Source organism: Corylus avellana, chromosome ca7, assembly GCF_901000735.1.
Source record: "Corylus avellana chromosome ca7, CavTom2PMs-1.0".
Taxonomy (NCBI): Eukaryota; Viridiplantae; Streptophyta; class Magnoliopsida; order Fagales; family Betulaceae; genus Corylus; species Corylus avellana.
Genome location: NC_081547.1, coordinates 7328378 through 7344780, shown reverse-complemented (window position 1 = coordinate 7344780; position 16403 = coordinate 7328378). Strand labels below are relative to the sequence as shown.

General features: G+C 36.8%; 3 protein-coding genes across 3 annotated transcripts; 2 read left to right on the top strand and 1 right to left on the bottom strand.

Moving 5' to 3' along the window:
* Positions 1–499: 499 nt before the first annotated feature.
* LOC132186749 (chromo domain protein LHP1) lies at positions 500–9344 on the top strand. The gene is made up of 6 exons (XM_059600779.1): positions 500–1063; positions 2300–2325; positions 2459–2545; positions 2880–3659; positions 8811–8871; positions 8998–9344. Exons 1-6 carry the CDS (start codon positions 728–730, stop codon positions 9070–9072), a joined length of 1365 nt encoding a protein of 454 aa, XP_059456762.1. The 5' UTR covers positions 500–727; the 3' UTR covers positions 9073–9344.
* Positions 9345–12006: 2662 nt separating this feature from the next.
* Positions 12007–15326, bottom strand: LOC132188409 (large ribosomal subunit protein uL3c). Its single transcript, XM_059602851.1, has 2 exons — positions 14606–15326; positions 12007–12444 (listed from the first exon to the last, which is right to left on the bottom strand). The coding sequence occupies exons 1-2, from the start codon at positions 15168–15170 to the stop codon at positions 12155–12157; spliced, it is 855 nt and encodes a 284-aa protein (XP_059458834.1). The 5' UTR covers positions 15171–15326; the 3' UTR covers positions 12007–12154.
* Positions 15327–15505: 179 nt separating this feature from the next.
* Positions 15506–16304, top strand: LOC132187558 (uncharacterized). The gene has a single exon (XM_059601905.1). It carries the CDS (start codon positions 15530–15532, stop codon positions 15941–15943), a length of 414 nt encoding a protein of 137 aa, XP_059457888.1. The 5' UTR covers positions 15506–15529; the 3' UTR covers positions 15944–16304.
* The last annotated feature ends 99 nt before the right edge of the window (positions 16305–16403 follow it).

Below are 16403 nucleotides of genomic sequence, written 5' to 3'. Positions count from 1 at the left end.
AAAAATTATTAGGTTGTTATGGAAGGTGTGAAGGATTTTCTAATAAACTTTAATTCTCTACCAAATTTGGCTGAAATTTTAATTCTAAATCACTAAACCGTCGCAAATGAGTAATGTTATGTACTACTATTTTTTTATTCTCCTAAAGCTGATGTGGTTTTTAAAATTACCATTAAATTTTAGATGAATCGTACTTGAATTTTGATTGAATAATGATTTTGAAAGCTACATCAACTTTATGAGAAAAAAAAAATGATACCTAACATTACTCGTTACAAAAATATTACTCTCTTTTTTTCTTTTTTTTTTTTTTTCATTTTAATGTACACATTCATTTTTATATAAAAAAAGTTTCTCGGAAATAAAGAGGCGGGATAAGGAGGGAAAACTTACTGAAATTTATCAAAAATCCAACCCCACCACACTCTCCTTAAAAAAAAAAAAAAAAGAAAAAAAAAAAAGAATTGAAAAAGGTACCGAAAGCAAGCCTGAAGGCTGAAAAGGAACAGTGTCATTTGGGAATTGGCGTGGCGCTTGGGCTTGGGGTTGGGGACTCCAACAGGCACACGCACGCCCAGAGAGATACAAAGGCAAAGAGGAAGAAGAAGTGTGTAGCAAATCTCTGCAATACCCAGAGAGCGATAAATGTGACTGCTCCTTCTCGCTTTCTGTCTCTCTCTCTCTCACTCTCATATAGTTTCGTTCTCTTTTGGTACTTGTTAAGAAAATGAAAGGAGGAGGAGGAGGGAAGAAGAGGAACAGTGGCGCCGAGGCAGTGGCTCCTCCAAGCGAAGCTGCTTCTGGTGGTGGGGGGGACTCATTGGCGGCGCTTTTGGGTGAAAATGATCAGACCCAGAAAGGGAAAGAGCGGGGGGACCAAGTTGAAGACCCTTCTGCCGCTGCTGCCGAAGAGGCGGAAGAAGAGGTAGAGGAGGAGGATGAAGAAGATAAGGTTGAAGATGACGAAGCCCCTGCTGACGACGACGACGCTGCTGCTGAGCGTCCCAAGCTCGACGACGGCTTCTACGAAATCGAGGCCATTCGCCGCAAAAGGGTTCGCAAGGTAACACTTTTAACTCTCTCCCTCTCTCTCTCTTGAAGACCCATTTGTTTGGTTCTAAAAGTTTTATCAGGGAAACCCAAATGCTTCTTAAAAATATACCTTTTTCTTTTTTTTTTCCCTGGCGGAGGCAAGATTTCGTGAAGAAAGCACACTAATGTGTTGACAAATCAAAAACTATATTCGTTTGCTTTTGAATTAATCCCTAATAATAAATTGACCTTGAACCAGTTTGAATGTTTTATTATGCAATTTTGAGCTAGTTTGAATTTATGGACTAAAATTACTGTAATTTGCTTCTAACACACATAGACATAGATACACATGTTACTCTTCTAAGTGCAAACAAATAGATTACTTTACAGCGTGTCTGAGAGTTCATACACAATTCGACCTTAATTTAGTTTTACAGAAGAGGTTTGGCTCATGAAAGATTATTGATACGACTGTGTGATTAACATAGATTGGCCTATGATATAAAAAGAGATGTAAAAGGGGGAATTTTGCTCAATCTTACAAACTAGCTTTGGAGATTCCTAATTAAGAAAGGAAAGAGAGGGGGGGGTGTTTACAGGGGTTTTGGTGGAGAGAGACGGAAAATATTATAGGATTGAAATACAATATTTTTAGGAGAGTTAAGATGACTGCAAAATTTGAAAAGGGGAAAAAAAAGAAGAAAAACTAGTTTTTTGCTTGGAATATTTTTACCCAAACTTTGAATTAAAAAAACTGTAAAAGTTTGAAATTTTGGGGAAAACTTTTAACATGTGGTAAGCTGAATTAATTATTTGGTTTTGCACCTATTAAAAGACGACAATTTATGCTATAATAATGATATATTGTTAATTTTCTTTTTTAATATTATAAAAATGGACTCCACCTTTTTTTTTTAAAGTTTTAAGTGTAGATTTAATGTAATAAAAACCAATAAACAGAACCCGAAGAGGAAATACTGGTAGATGGCTAGCAGATTAGCAGCAAAGTAAGCAAACAAACACTTGGGATACTTGTGTATACAGATTTTTTTTTCTTTTTTTTGGGGGGTGGGGGGTATCCAGTTCATTAGATTAGAGAGGCAAATACTACATTGGCATCCCCCACTGCTAAATTCTTGTTTTTCTTTTCTTCTTTGGATGGCTTTATTGGGGTTATATAAATAATGAGTGTTGCATATTTTTATTGTTGCTGGCGGTATGTGTGGATGGATGATGGTGGACACCTAAATGTTGCGAAAAATAGGGCCAGCTTCAATACCTAATCAAATGGTGAGTCTCCCTCTTATCCCTTTCTGTAATCAATTCTTAACTTACCTTTCTCTATTTAGTGTGTTGTGGTATATCAAATCAATTAAATGTGAGTATAGATTCTGGGAAATATTGTTGTTATTCTATATTGAAGGCGCGGATGGCCAGAGGCAGCAAACACTTGGGAGCCTTTAGAGAATCTCCAGGCGTGCTCTGATGTTATTGATGCATTTGAAGAGAGGTACTCCCTTTAATTTCCTTTCCATGATTTGCACATCTTCATTTGGTTAGCGAGAAAATCAGAGGTAAAAGGAATGCATTTGCTAACAATTTTTGTGGCTAAGTTCACAAAGGAAAAATTAATAAACTCATTTACTTCTAGATTGTTGTTTGGCTGAGCTTAATTGGGCTTATTTGTTTTATCAACAAACAACAGCTGCAAATGTAAAGCTTTAAATCCATTTTTCCTTCCCTCACTCTCCTTATCAATTGAATGAAGGCATGTTAGAGTCTATCAATTGATTGTACTTTTTCTATTTATGAATTTATAATTTGTTCTGCTCCTGGTTTTGAAGCACGCGATCAGGAAAGCATCGGAAACGCAAGCGCAAACATGGGACACCTAATACCCAACCCAAGAAGAAGCAGCAGCATTCCAACATTACTGACTATGATGTAACAGATGTAGAAATAAGCATTGTTAGTGAAACTGTGAAAACTGGCCTTCCCAACAAATCAAGCCTAACCGATTTTTGTGCTGTCCCTCAATCTACTCATGAAGGAAATAGTAAGGGTGACATGAAAAATCTTGAAACTGCCAAGCAAATTGGTGTTGAGAATGGTTGTGGGAATATTTTTCAACAAATTGATAACAGCAAAGATGGAAATGAGTATGATCCAAAGCTTAGTGAGCTTAAAACAACAATGTTTACCAACGAGGTCAACATGGATGAGCTTGCAATACATTTTGAAGAAGCCAAAGCTTCAGAAGGTGATGGCCCTGTAGACGGGGTTTCCAAGGCTGACTGTGTTGAACCAGTTCAGAGCAATCGCCGCACAGGAGCTAAGAGAAGGAAGTCTGGTTCTGTGAAGAGGTTTAAACAAGAGTCATGCCCGTGTGAACCAGTTGTTACACATATTGCTAATACAAGAACCAGAAGTGGTGGCTCTGGCGGTAGAGTTCAAGCACCTGGGACTGGAAATCCTGGTTTCCCAGGGGAGAATTCAAGTAGCAGGAATGGGATTGGTGGTTTAAAAAATGCATCTAATATCACCAGGATTGTCAGGCCAATGGGCTACTCAGCTTCTGTATCAAACAATGTCCAGGATGTGTTAGTAACCTTTATGGCCATGAGGTTTGTAATCCGACTCAATTTTTAGTTTTCTATACTCTTTAAGAATAGGTTTGTCATTTGTTTCTCCTAATGGTAAAATATTCCAGAGTTTTTTTTTCTTTTTTGGTCCAGGTATAGATAATGCATTTCATAGATCAGGAGAAATGCACTCTATTAGATGTATATTACCAGTTATCTATACTGAACATCAGTTTCTTATCAAGTTTGTGGGAAAGATTTTTCCTTAAGTAAAAGAATAAATAGAAAGTTATAGAGCCTCAGTTGTCAACATATGCCAAAAATCTTATGGTCTACAACTGGGTTCTGCGTAATATCTTCATTTGTGTTTTTTTTTTTAGTTTAGATGTGATTGAGCTTATCTTTTGTTCCCCTACTTTGATCTAATAGTAAATTCCATTCAGACAACTTGTGGAAGATTGGCGTAGTCATGGATTGCTTTACATATTGCATCAAATCTTGTAGAATTAGATGTAGATCTGTCTTCTTCTCTACTTGGATGGCTTTTCTACAGCTTTACCTTAGAATTTTAGTCGCTTAAATATCTTGGACAATGCAAGTGCAGCTTATAATTATGTCAATCTGGGACAGATTTTATGTTTGATTAGTTATCGTCTTTTCCAACCTTTTGATATTGTTTGGAACATTGCGCGCTCTCGATAAAGCATTCGTGATTTTCTATTCCCCACTTGAACCAGGAACTGTTTCTAAAAGTTGTTGATGAGGTATCCTTTTATGTTTGCTAGAGTTTAGTAAGGAGCATGTTGAGCAAGGAAAAAAATCTACTTTGTTTGTTGATTAGAGAGAGAATTTTCTCTTCTCCCCTTAGAAAGTGCAGGATGCTTTGGTGCCATGTATAAGCAGAATTAGAGAAGAGTTTCAAGCCATGGACCAGCGCAGGCAAAAAAAATTAGTCCAATAAATATAAAGTTTTATAGTGTCTTGGAATTAGAATTTCTAGCCAAAGAGGATGGATAACATGGTTATGTATGTTAATGGGAAGGGGAAACAACTGGAGATTGTGACTACAGAAGTTAGAAGTTGGTAAATAGGATCATTCAGATAGGTTAATTTCAATAGTTAAAGATTTTAGGTCATGGTTATAGTTATTAAAGATAGGCCTATGTCTCAAACTTCTATGTTTGATCTTATTTTCTTTCAAAAAACTGTTTTAGGGATTTCTATGCAAAATATTATAAGAAATCAAAAGTTTCAATATTTTGTCAGACTTTAGGTCGAAGTTAACATACAATCTCAAGGTTGTGGGATTTTACCATATGGCTGCACTTAATTGACACTGGAATTTTCCCTCCCATGGTTTCTATATACTAGAGGTATTCTAGTATACTGTTTTTGGGCATGTTTAAATCAACATGGTTTCAGTCTCATTAAATCAGAAGAAAACCAAGTATTTCATATCAGAGATGGGTGATTTAATAGATACTGGTATTTTATTGTTGAAATCCATGGTTGCTTGGTTGAGTTTTTTCTATTTTATTCTTGGTTGGGTTTTGTCCAGGTCTTATTGTATTCTGTGTTAGTTTTCTTATAAAAAGCTTAGCTCTTGTAGAATAGTTTGACATATGATGAACAAGAACATCTGTAAATCTGCTTTTTTTTTTTTTGTTATTTCCGTATATTGGTGTGATTCCATTGATTCATCTAGAAAGCCCTACTAAAGTTTAAAGTTTTCTGTCTTTCTTATTCTTCTCAGTGATAATTTATTTTCTTGTGCTGCTGTGCATACATTTAACCCACAGCCAGCCCCTCTTCGAATGCAACTAGCCAAGACTTTTTTTCTTGTTTGCCATTTTTTTTTGTTTTCCTATTTATTTTCCTATATATTCTAAATTGCTCGAAATTTATTTTATTTTTTGTGAATGTGTATGATTTTCAAATGTTGTATACGTAATTTTTTCTTGTCTCCCACCAGACTAATTGACTTGTGCCATTTATGGTTGATCTTATATAACTGCTACTGCAATATCTAAGGCAAATAATGTTTAATGCCAAGTTTCAATCAGTGTAGCATGTCATTGAGCTTATCTTTTTCTTTTTCATAATTTGCATCAGTATACAAATTGTATAAAATTGTCAATCAGTCTTATTTTACATATTATCTTACCTCTAATATTTTGTGTATGTAATATGTATTCATCACATATATATGTATGGGGATGGATCCTTTGACACTGGTGTAAAGTAAAGCTACCATTGCACCACTTTGTTACTTTTTCTGGGAACCATATTTTTCTAAATCCACCATTGTATTTCATATGTTCTTATATGCCTACTATACTCTGAATATCAAGTTGATCAGAGATCAAGAGCTATGTTGTCCATGTAGTGGTGAAAATTGAACTTTCTTTAAATAGAGAAGTATAAGACTGGATCATATAACTGCCGAAGATGGATCTCCCTTTGATAATTGGTACGCATGGTATACTGATTTGGATCCCTTTGATAATTGGCATGCATGGTGGATATGTAGAAAGCATTTGATCCAACTGTGGATTTGGAGTAAGATGAACCCTACAAAAAGTTATTGAGTGGTTTAGGAATAACTTGATCTTGTGTCAGAAATTTGGGAGGTTTTCCTTATGATGCCAAAACAATTCGGCTGTTTGTGGTGCGTACAAGTTATCATTAGTTAACAAAATTCTCATGTCGTGGACGATTGCTAGAAAGGAATATATCAGGGTAGTTGAAATAGTTTGGTGACCAGGAATAAAGTAGACTTGGTGCATACAGCAGTAATGATAGACAATCTATTTTCTTTTTTTGGTTAGGTGTTTCTCTTGTATACTGCTTGTATACTTGGGTGTGCCCTTTGATTTTTAATGAACTTCAATTAGCTATTAGAAAAAAACAGTAATGATAGACAATCTTTATGCTTACACAAGTTGATGGATGGTGGGAAGAAAACTAAATTGATTGATGGCTATACATTTCGTTACATCAGATGAGTAAATGTAGACTCAGAGTGCTTACAGTAGTTGACAAATATATTAAGCTTGAAGTTGTAATAAGTTTCTAATTTTAATCTTTTAAAATATTTTTAGGGAACATACTTATAAAATATATATATATATATATATAGAGGGAACATCTCTTATAGGAGTGAAAGATGGCATCTCACCTAACTAGGAACAGCCATGGTTGTAGAATCTTATCATGCCTAAGTTGAGAGCAGGGATGGCAATGGTGCCATTATCCCCTCTTTGGATCCGCAACCGATGACTTGTATTTATGAAGAAATATTTCTTCCCCTCTTTAGATCGTGAATGCTCTGCCCCAAACCCCTGCTCCAGACTAAGAGTTGTCTCCCTGAGCCTTTATGCATTTCCTCTAGACGGGGCTAAATGGGTCAGCAAAAAACTAAAGTTTTGTCCGGTCAGCTCAGCTGGCCTGACAGGACTGATGGTCTTCCTTGATATATGTATACATGTTGTGTACATGCGCGCACACACATCCATATAAAGGCACGCCTGGCACGTATATAGTCAAGAATACTTTAATCGTGGCTAGGTCTCTTATCGGAATATAGATAATACCTCTTTGCTCCAGCAATTAATTTAACACCCTTTTTAAACTATTATGCAATTAGCCCTTAATGGATCCCTGGGAAGCACAAACTTCTTTCTTTTCTTTGTTACTATATCATGCTTTATTTGTTTCAAAAGCTACTTCTAAATTTTGTCTGTCTGTCTGTCTCCATTTCTGTGCGCCCCCCCCTTCTTTCTCTCTCAAGCATGATTTATTTGTTTTTATTCTTGAATTAATACTGCTATCACACTTAAAGTTGCTTTAGGGCTTGCATGATCAGTTGGGCATTTCATTGTTGGAATATTATCATGTGTCAGAGTCTGATTCTTGCTGGATCTTCATCACTTCACTCTTGATTTTACCAACAAGGCTAACTCTTTCTTCTATCATACCATTACTACATATATGAGAAATTTTATGAAATTTTCCGAGTAATGTACTTCTTAGATATGAATGATAAGTGATGGGTTGTACCAGTTCAGCTGTATGTGGTATATATGCCATCTTATATATGACATGTACATTTGGCAACCTAGACATTTTGCAATGATGTTTCTGATTCTATTAAAAGGTTTGCTTCCCTATGAATGTGTTGACTATTTTGTTTATAAAGCCTGCACCTGGACATTGCTTACCATATTATTATGATTAATCCGGAGGACATGACTTAGAGCTTTAGTTTCCTGGTGCTAAGTTGAGCCAAAGTATGTAATTTAGTTGAATAGTCATCTTCTAACTCTGATGGACCTCATTGGAACTGTTGTCTACCTTTTGGGCCCATTGTGTTTAGAAAGACACTATATTGCTCTAAGGTTTATGTTTTACATAGAACTAATAAAGTTGGTGGTTTCATTGAGAAGGGAAGTGGGAACCATGCAAGCTGGTTAACAGTTTGTCCATACTAGAGCTTATAACTCAATTGACTAAATGAGTCCATTATGTATATTCGAGATGTACCCTGAGCTAATTTCTCTCTCTTCTGGTAGGTTTTTTCTGATTGTTCTTGTGCATAGATTTAGTCAGTAGTGTGATGAAGCACGATGCTTGTAAGCATTAAATATTATCATCCCTGGGCAGCAAGCTGTGTGGATGGAAGTATATGCTTATATTCAGCCTCAACTGTATCCATGAACAGAGAAAGCCTTTGAATATTTAGATTGTCAGTTGTGGAAATTTCTCAAATGATTAAAACTGGGAGAATAAAACAGGATTTCTCAATGCTGAAATAATATCAACCATTATATTGTACACCAGGATCAACTCCTAAAGGTTCTCTTATAGTTCACTGGACCTCTCACTTGGATTGATCTTCATTAAGAAGTAAATTGGTTTGAAAATAAAAACTGGTAGAAGCTGCTTGGTTTGATGAACTTTGCAAATTTGAAGTCCCTTATAATGTGGGCTTTTGATAGGATTTAGCAAATAGTTGGTGAATTCTGATCATGTCAGGGTGCTTGAATTTTTATTTTTTTTTTCCTTCCTTTTTTTAGTAAAGAGATCTAGAAGTAAGCATTTCAGCTTTTTTTATTGGATCGGTTTGTTCATATGGATGCCATGTTTCTCTTTACATGCTTCTATAGCCTGATTATTGTGTTGCTTTTTATAAAGGTCTGATGGAACAGAAGTGGTGGTGGATAACAAGTTTCTCAAGGCTAATGATCCACTTCTGGTAATTGACTCTCGTCGTTGTGATTCTGGTCTTCCTTATCAACATTGCATTTGGTGTCAAATATAAATGAAATATTGTTGTTAGTCTGTTGCACTATTTTTCTGACCTATATTATTCTCTTTCCAGTTGATCAATTTTTATGAGCAACATCTGCGGTATAGTCCTACATCATCCTTGGACAGAGGTATAGATGGAGAGTGAGTGTAGCCAGATCTGCATCATCTTTTCAGTTAGCTGTATACAGGGTTGTACTTTTGTAGTTGCAGCATAGTGCAGGATAACAAATGCAGTAATAACAGTGTAAAACTTAGTTATATAACAGTAGCCCCTGTCTCTCTGTCTCTCTCTTTTTGCCTGCATGTCTATTATCTGGATAATTTAACATGAAGATGATCAGAAACTCGAGTTTACGGGCAACATTCTGTATTTTCTGATGAAAATCATTTCTATTCAGTGACTCAGCTTCTTCTCCATTCTTTCTCTACTCCCATGTGTACATGTCTTTCTGTATATGTGTGCATGTATTATGTATATGTATGGAATTGCTACCAAAAACTGTAGGAAATGAAGCTAAATTCTAAGAATAGTCCTAAGAGGGGGGAAAAGAAATCATATTGTGTTCCATAAACATAACTATGCTGGCAGGGTGATTGCAGCCTTTCCACTATTTTCTTTTTCATTTTGGACAGTGCTGCACAACTATTCCATATTTCATACCATATTACTAGGAATGTACCCTTTTTTGTTCTCATGTTTTTTTTCGGGGGGCCTAGGAATGTACTGTGTCGATTGCCCATAATGACTCCTTTTGTAATATGATGTTTCTACTCTTTAGTATCATGTTTTGATGATATCATGATACCATCAAATTCTATTCTTTTTTTTTTTCTTTTCTTTTCTTTATTGGTGTAGAGGAGACATAAAATGGGGTTGGAGGGGTTTTAAGGGCTCCCTGTTGACTTATCATGGATCTATTTTTCTTTGCCTTTAAACTGTGGATAACATAATGAAATATTATCCGTTTCCACAAGGCATCCAACTGCTCCAACTCCACGCCTGATTTACATTTTTTTTTTATACTACTATTACATGTCATTATCATTGTTAGAGATACAAGCTTCTTGAAGGCATCGAAAACCAGACCTAAAAAAAAAAAGAAAATCAGTTAAATAAATACTTCCCAACATTCCATCCTCCGTGGAATGTAATGCATAAAAAATTCCGTGTAGAGCAAATTTCCTTCTCAATTAATCTTTGACAAATCCTGTTGTTGTCCTCCAAGCTAAATTCAAATGCTACACAACAGGAATGCTGTTGGCATAGCTCAACTAATCATATATTAAACAAATAAAAGAATCAAACTGCTTAGAAGTCATCTCCACCTGCAACTACCACAATGCTGCTACATATATATACACACAATATCCTAGTTTTTAACCCTCAAGATGGTTGAAGGCCAGGAGTAATGGGAGAGAGAGGACCATCACCACTGGTGCCTTCTCTTGTGGTGGCAGCCTTGGGATTGTTCCTCTGTGGGCCTACCCTACAAACCTTTCTGGAGTCTGTGCTTTCTGTAACTAGGATTGGGGTAGACGCAGAAGGCACAGCCGCCTTGTCTGTTCTGATACTGCTGCTGCTTTTGCTTTTGCTGCTTATACACTTGCTCTCTTTGTTTTTTCCCACTCTGGGCTTGCCGTCTCTTTCTGTCACCCAGCAACCCAATAGCTCTGGCTATGATGCTGATGGCTTTGGGTTTGGATTTGGAACATTTCTTTTGGTTTTGCTCTTCATTATTTTGTTACATCTGTTCTGAGAATCTTGTCATCAGTAGATGGGCATGTGGGCATGCTGTGTTGCGCATATATATGTAAAGAAAGAAAAAGTACAAGAAAAAAGGTTATATAAGGGTTGATTGCACACCAACAGACATCCCAAATTATGCCTTTTTTTTTTTTTTTTGCAAAAAATCTTCGAAAAGAATAATAAAAAATACAAATAATAATAATAATAATGAAAAAGAAAAAAAAAATAAAAATAAAAAGAGAGATAAAAAAATATTATAGAGGATTTCATTTATTTCAAACAAATGTTGATTTCTACTCTATGGTAACGGTTGGGTGAATCGAATTAAATCAACATTAAACAACAAAAACCAGTCAAAAAATGCTACTTGTCACATATTTAGCCACCCTAAATCCATTTATAAATTAATTTTTTGTTCTTTTTCAACCTACTTTTTAATAACCATTGTTAGTGAAATTTTTGTTTTGGCCTATTTAACAATTTTAGTCACCTAACACCATTTAAAATGTTAAATTTTATTATTATTGGGGAGGTAATATTATTAATTTTAGTGCACTATTTAACAATTATTTATTTAGTGTTGATGCTTATTATTCTAATTGGCATATTTGAGGTTAAGAAGGTTGCTTTTGCTTATTTTCAATGACTACATACGTAAATAATTTTTACCCATATTCAAAACTTATCTCATAGATCTACTGACAAACAAATTATTTTAATTTATCTATTTGTTTTCCTAATTCCCCAGTTTTGATGCTCAAACTAATATGTTATGTATACCAATTTTAATCCTTGGTGGATCGAATTAAGGTAACATTAAATTATAAAATAACAGTTTGCTTGGCACAATTTTACCACTTCTAAAATGCCACTTGTCAAGATTTAGGCACCCAAGAGCTCACCACGAATTTTCTTTTCTTTTTGCTCTCTTTACTGGATGCAGCAAGGCCTTTTCTGTTGCAAAGTCTTTTACCTATCCAAATTTGCAATGTTTTCATCTCAAGTCCTTTGATGGTGGGCTTAGTTAAGCCTGGCTCCCACCGGACTGTAGCAAAATCTTCAACATCCCTATAAATTCAAAACAAAATCTGGCATGACCATGAACACAATTTGTCAAATTATTTCTGAACAAAAGGGGCAAACCACAAATTTTCCTTTGTAGAACCTTCACATGTGTAGCATTCACTCCTTTCTCGACCAATCAACTGGTATCAGAAACAACAAACTTCCGAATAAAGAAGGCTACTGATATGGGCAAAGGGTACACTATCTGCTACTTTCCCATTCCTTTTACATGTAAAGGTTTCTCTTGAGAACGCAGACAACACAGCAAGTCAAAAGCCATGATTAGCATAATCTATTAAAAAGGCCAAAGACAATATATATAATGCTGAATGACAATATGCTAACAATCAGTAAGTGTTACAGTAATTTGACAACGCAAAAATACACAACGATAAAACAAGAAGTTAAAAAAAGCCTAACTCTTTGGAATATTCTTCCCTACAATCTTTGCTGGAGTTATCCTTAAAAGATTTCCTGGCTTACCGGGAAGAGCACCTTTAATCATGACAACATTAAGATCATTGTCAACTTTGACAATCTTAAGCTTTCTGATCTTTGTCTTGGTTCCTCCCATCCTTCCAGGCATCTTCTTTCCCTTGTATACACGACCTGGTGTTGTTCCAGCACCAATGGATCCAAGAGCTCTATGACTCTTGGAACCGTGGGTCATTGGACCTCTTTTAAAGTTGTGCCGCTTGATTCCACCTGCAGTAAAATTAAACAAAAAAGAGGTACAACTAGAGTCAAACCTTGAGATAACTTGAAGACACTGCACAGCCAATATATCTACAATATGAGTGCCCCATTGGACATTAGAAGCTTTAAAACAAAGAGAAATTGGAGCTGAAGACATTATAGAGTAGAGTCAGTAGACTAATTCTCAACTGTGGAAAGACATTATCACAGGACGTACTCAAAGTGAAAACATAAATGGCATACTTCCATAATCCAATACACTCATTCACAATAGTAGGTATTTATGCATGTGTCTGCCTGTATGCTTTGAATATATAGAGTGCAACTTTGAAACATTAGGTTCAAAAACCAATGTCCTCAACACAACATCTTTGTGAGACTAGAGTGCAACTTTGGACAGATATATCCGTGCTTGAAATAGAGTGCAGGTAACTAGATGCCCTTAAAAACTTCTATATCTTCTCCTTATAAAATTTGGTATGACTGAAATCTCCTATGAACATTATAGTTTTAGAAATTAGGAATAAAACAAAAAACAAAAAATGCAATTAAGAACCAAGATGCATAGCTGAAAGTTCCATATCCTGATATTTTATTTGGCACAGTGCTTGCAAGAACCAAAAATACAACAGGGAAACATCAAACCTTACAGTGTGTTGAACTGTTTTTTTTTTTTTTTTGGTGTACAATTCAACAGAGAAGAAATTATAAAGTTCGAGTTGTCCCCCCAAAAAAAGCCGAGGGCAATAATTAAAAATTTTAATTACTACGTAAATATAAGCAAGTGCATACTGCCAGCTCATACGGATGAAGGAGGCAACCACCAAAATTGCAACATAAAGGAAGAGCCGAGAGATATATTGTTAATCAAACATAATGTGTATATATATATATATATTTTTTTTAAAAAAAGAATATTTTATCCTTCGTTTTCTTGGCAGTCGAGCAATATTATATATAACAAGAAAGAGGAATATAAGAAACCTGTAATTTTTTGTATTCTATTCAGTTTCATACATTTTCACAAGCTGCTAGAGGCAAAGAAAGGAAAAAATCCGAAATTTTCACCTGCCATGTTTCCCAACAAAGGGAAAATGTATGTGTAATGAACATGGGGGCCAAGCAGTAAATCATAACATCATATATAGCAAATTGGGCGTATGGTATAAGTTAACTCCTAGTACAAAAATGAAAGCATACACAATTGAGGCAGAGGTTCACAAAGGTCTTATTGTGCTCTACTATCTTCTCTCAGGCCATCTCAATGGAAGGAGTTGCTTCCATTGATTACGACGGAGGTTATGGACCATGGCCATTACACACAGGATAATGTCATGTTTGACCCTAGGCTTTCTTTCCGCCTCACAAAATGCAATTTACACAAAACTAAGGTGCTCTGCTCCAGCACTGTATCCCCAGACTAGAATCAATCACCATTTCTAGATTGGAAGGGATCACACGCCAGATCTTTCTAATAAAGCTTGCTAATCCCTTTATACAATAAGAAAACTAAACTTGCCCATGTTTAGGCCATATAGAACTAAAATATATTCATGAATCCTTCACTACCATAATAATTTTGAAAAGTTAAAACGAAAAGAGAAACTCGCAAACTCAAATACCCATTGAAACCTGAAATATGCCAGATATTCTTTGCAACTTAAAAAAAAAAAGGCCATAAGTGCAACTTCTAGGCACCCAGGTAGTCAAATGATATAACGAATTGCAAGTCAATATCCTAACCTTGTCTTTTCACGAATTAATGAAAGGTGTCCCTAGTATTTAACAAAAAGTCTATAGGATTATCAACGCATTGAGCTATTAATCCAATGCGCGATGTAACAACTTGATGTATGGGTACTGTTAATCCAATGCGACCATGGCGCTCGAGTCAGACACCCTCTGTAAAAGGGTATAGGATGAACCCAGCATAAATTAAAAGAAAAAAAAAAAATCAAAGAAAATTAGGAGTATAGCATTGGTCATGACAGGATGTGGCATGAGTTATATCAGAAACCCGGAGCTTCCCATACAAACACAACACTGCAAGTCCCAGGTAAATTCAAAAAGGAAGGTTTTTTTTTTTTTGTGAGTAGAAAAGGAAGTTATATACTAACAACATCAATGAAGAGCAAAATGGGAAGAGAGAGAGAGAGGGAGAGAACAAAACCTTGGAAACCCTTGCCAATGGTGGTGCCGGCGACATCAACAAGATCACCCTCCTTGAAAATTTCATCAAACACAAGCCGCTGGTTGGGCTCAAAGCCATCCACTGACACCAATCGAAACTCCTGAAGATGGCGCATAGGAATGGCATCCACCTTCTGTAAATGACCCAGCTCTGGCTTTGTGAGCTTGCGGTCCCTGACTCTCCGGTAGCCGACCTGGACGGCGTCGTAGCCGTCGGTGGCCTCGGTCTTGATCTGGGTCACGATGTTTCCTTCTTTAAATCCCACCACGGTGACCGGGACGACCTTTCCGTTGGGCTCGAAGTAGCTCATCATGCCCAGCTTGGTCGCCATCACTCCCACGCCTGCCTCGTAGCCCATTCTGACCACCATGCCCCTCCCTTTCCCGCTGCACGGTTTAAAACGGTGCGGTTGGTGCAGTTGCAGGAGAAAAGGATTATTGCTGCCGTTGTTGATGAAAGAGCATTTGAGAGAAAGGGGATGATTGTGAGCATTATGGGCAATTGGAATCGTTGCTCTGCAAATCGATACGGATGCCATTGACATCTTTCCTCCTTCCTTTCTTCCGTGCAGTGATTGATTTTGTTTCCTCAAAATTCCAAAAGAAAAAAGAATCACTCACTCATTCTCACTCTCACTCATCAAAAGGGATGGGAATTATGGATAGCACCACAAACAGCTGAGGCTTTTCTCTTTCTACTCGCTTCTCTCTTATCCAATTGGATCTACTGGAAAAGGAGAGCGGCAACCTACGGAGCTTCGTGCTCTTTGGGCCGACCGAAAGGATGGTTTTAGGCCCATATCTAATTTCTGTCTGGGCATTTCTGAAAGGATGGTTTAGGCCCATATATATATAATATATACGATATTTCGCAGGCGGCACTCTGATATTTCTTTCCGTCGTGATGGAGGAGGAGGACATCTTTGATTCCTCTCTGAATCTGGAAGAAGCTCACTTCAAGGAAGGCTATTCCGAGGGCTACGAGCACGGTCTAGTTGGTGGCAGAGAGGATGGGCAACAGGTGGGCTTGAAAGTGGGTTTCGAGACCGGGGAGGAGCTCGGCTTTTACGATGGTTGCATCCACGTCTGGAACTCCGCTATTCAAGTCGATCCGACTCGGTTCTCGGATCGAGTACAGAAGACGATCAAGCAGATGGAGGAGTTGGTGAAGAAATACCCGGTTATGGATCCGGAGAACGAGAGCGTTCAACAACTGATGGAGGGCTTGAGGCTCAAGTTTAGGGCGGTTTCTGCGACTCTGGGTGTGAAATTGGAGTATGTTGGATACCCAAAAACAGCACCGGATTCTGGATTCTAAGGAGATTGAGTTTTGAGGGTTTTTTTTCCTCTATATCTCTGAAGTCGTAGCATAATGTGTAGTTTGAAATTTTTGGTTGTTATTTCTTTGTTTACAAATAGTAGTTGAATAGTATTTGCTCTCTTTCTTTTTTGTTAATTTGTTTTCGCCAGTTTGAGGGTCGAGGGTTTGTCTGAGTTCTTGAATGTGGGAATTGAGGACTTGTGTTTGAAAGATGTGGGTGTGTTTTGTGAGAATTTGAACGGTGCGTTTGTTAGCAGGGATATTGGGGTTAGCTGGGTTGATGTTAGGTATGAATTGGAAGGCGATGGTTGTGAGGGTGAGGTTGATGGTTCTGAAATGAAATCTGGGTTTTTGTTTTTGGATTACGTGTTGGGTTTGGGGGTTTTGCTCGTGTTCCCTTTGAATTGATTTATCTGAAGATTGCAATTTCATCCAAGTTTTCCAACTTGAATGATAG

What these genes read in the sequence shown, in the direction of transcription:
- LOC132186749 (XM_059600779.1), top strand. Translation starts at nt 728, where the DNA reads ATGAAAGGAGGAGGAGGAGGGAAGAAGAGGAACAGTGGCGCCGAGGCA. An exon ending in CTTCAATACCTAATCAAATG is followed by an intron (nt 2,326 to 2,458) that starts GTGAGTCTCCCT and finishes TCTATATTGAAG; the next exon opens with GCGCGGATGGCCAGAGGCAG. An exon ending in AGGCTAATGATCCACTTCTG is followed by an intron (nt 8,872 to 8,997) that starts GTAATTGACTCT and finishes TTCTCTTTCCAG; the next exon opens with TTGATCAATTTTTATGAGCA.
- LOC132188409 (XM_059602851.1), bottom strand. Translation starts at nt 15,170, where the DNA reads ATGTCAATGGCATCCGTATCGATTTGCAGAGCAACGATTCCAATTGCC. An exon ending in CATTGGCAAGGGTTTCCAAG is followed by an intron (nt 12,445 to 14,605) that starts GTTTTGTTCTCT and finishes ATTTTACTGCAG; the next exon opens with GTGGAATCAAGCGGCACAAC.
- LOC132187558 (XM_059601905.1), top strand. Translation starts at nt 15,530, where the DNA reads ATGGAGGAGGAGGACATCTTTGATTCCTCTCTGAATCTGGAAGAAGCT.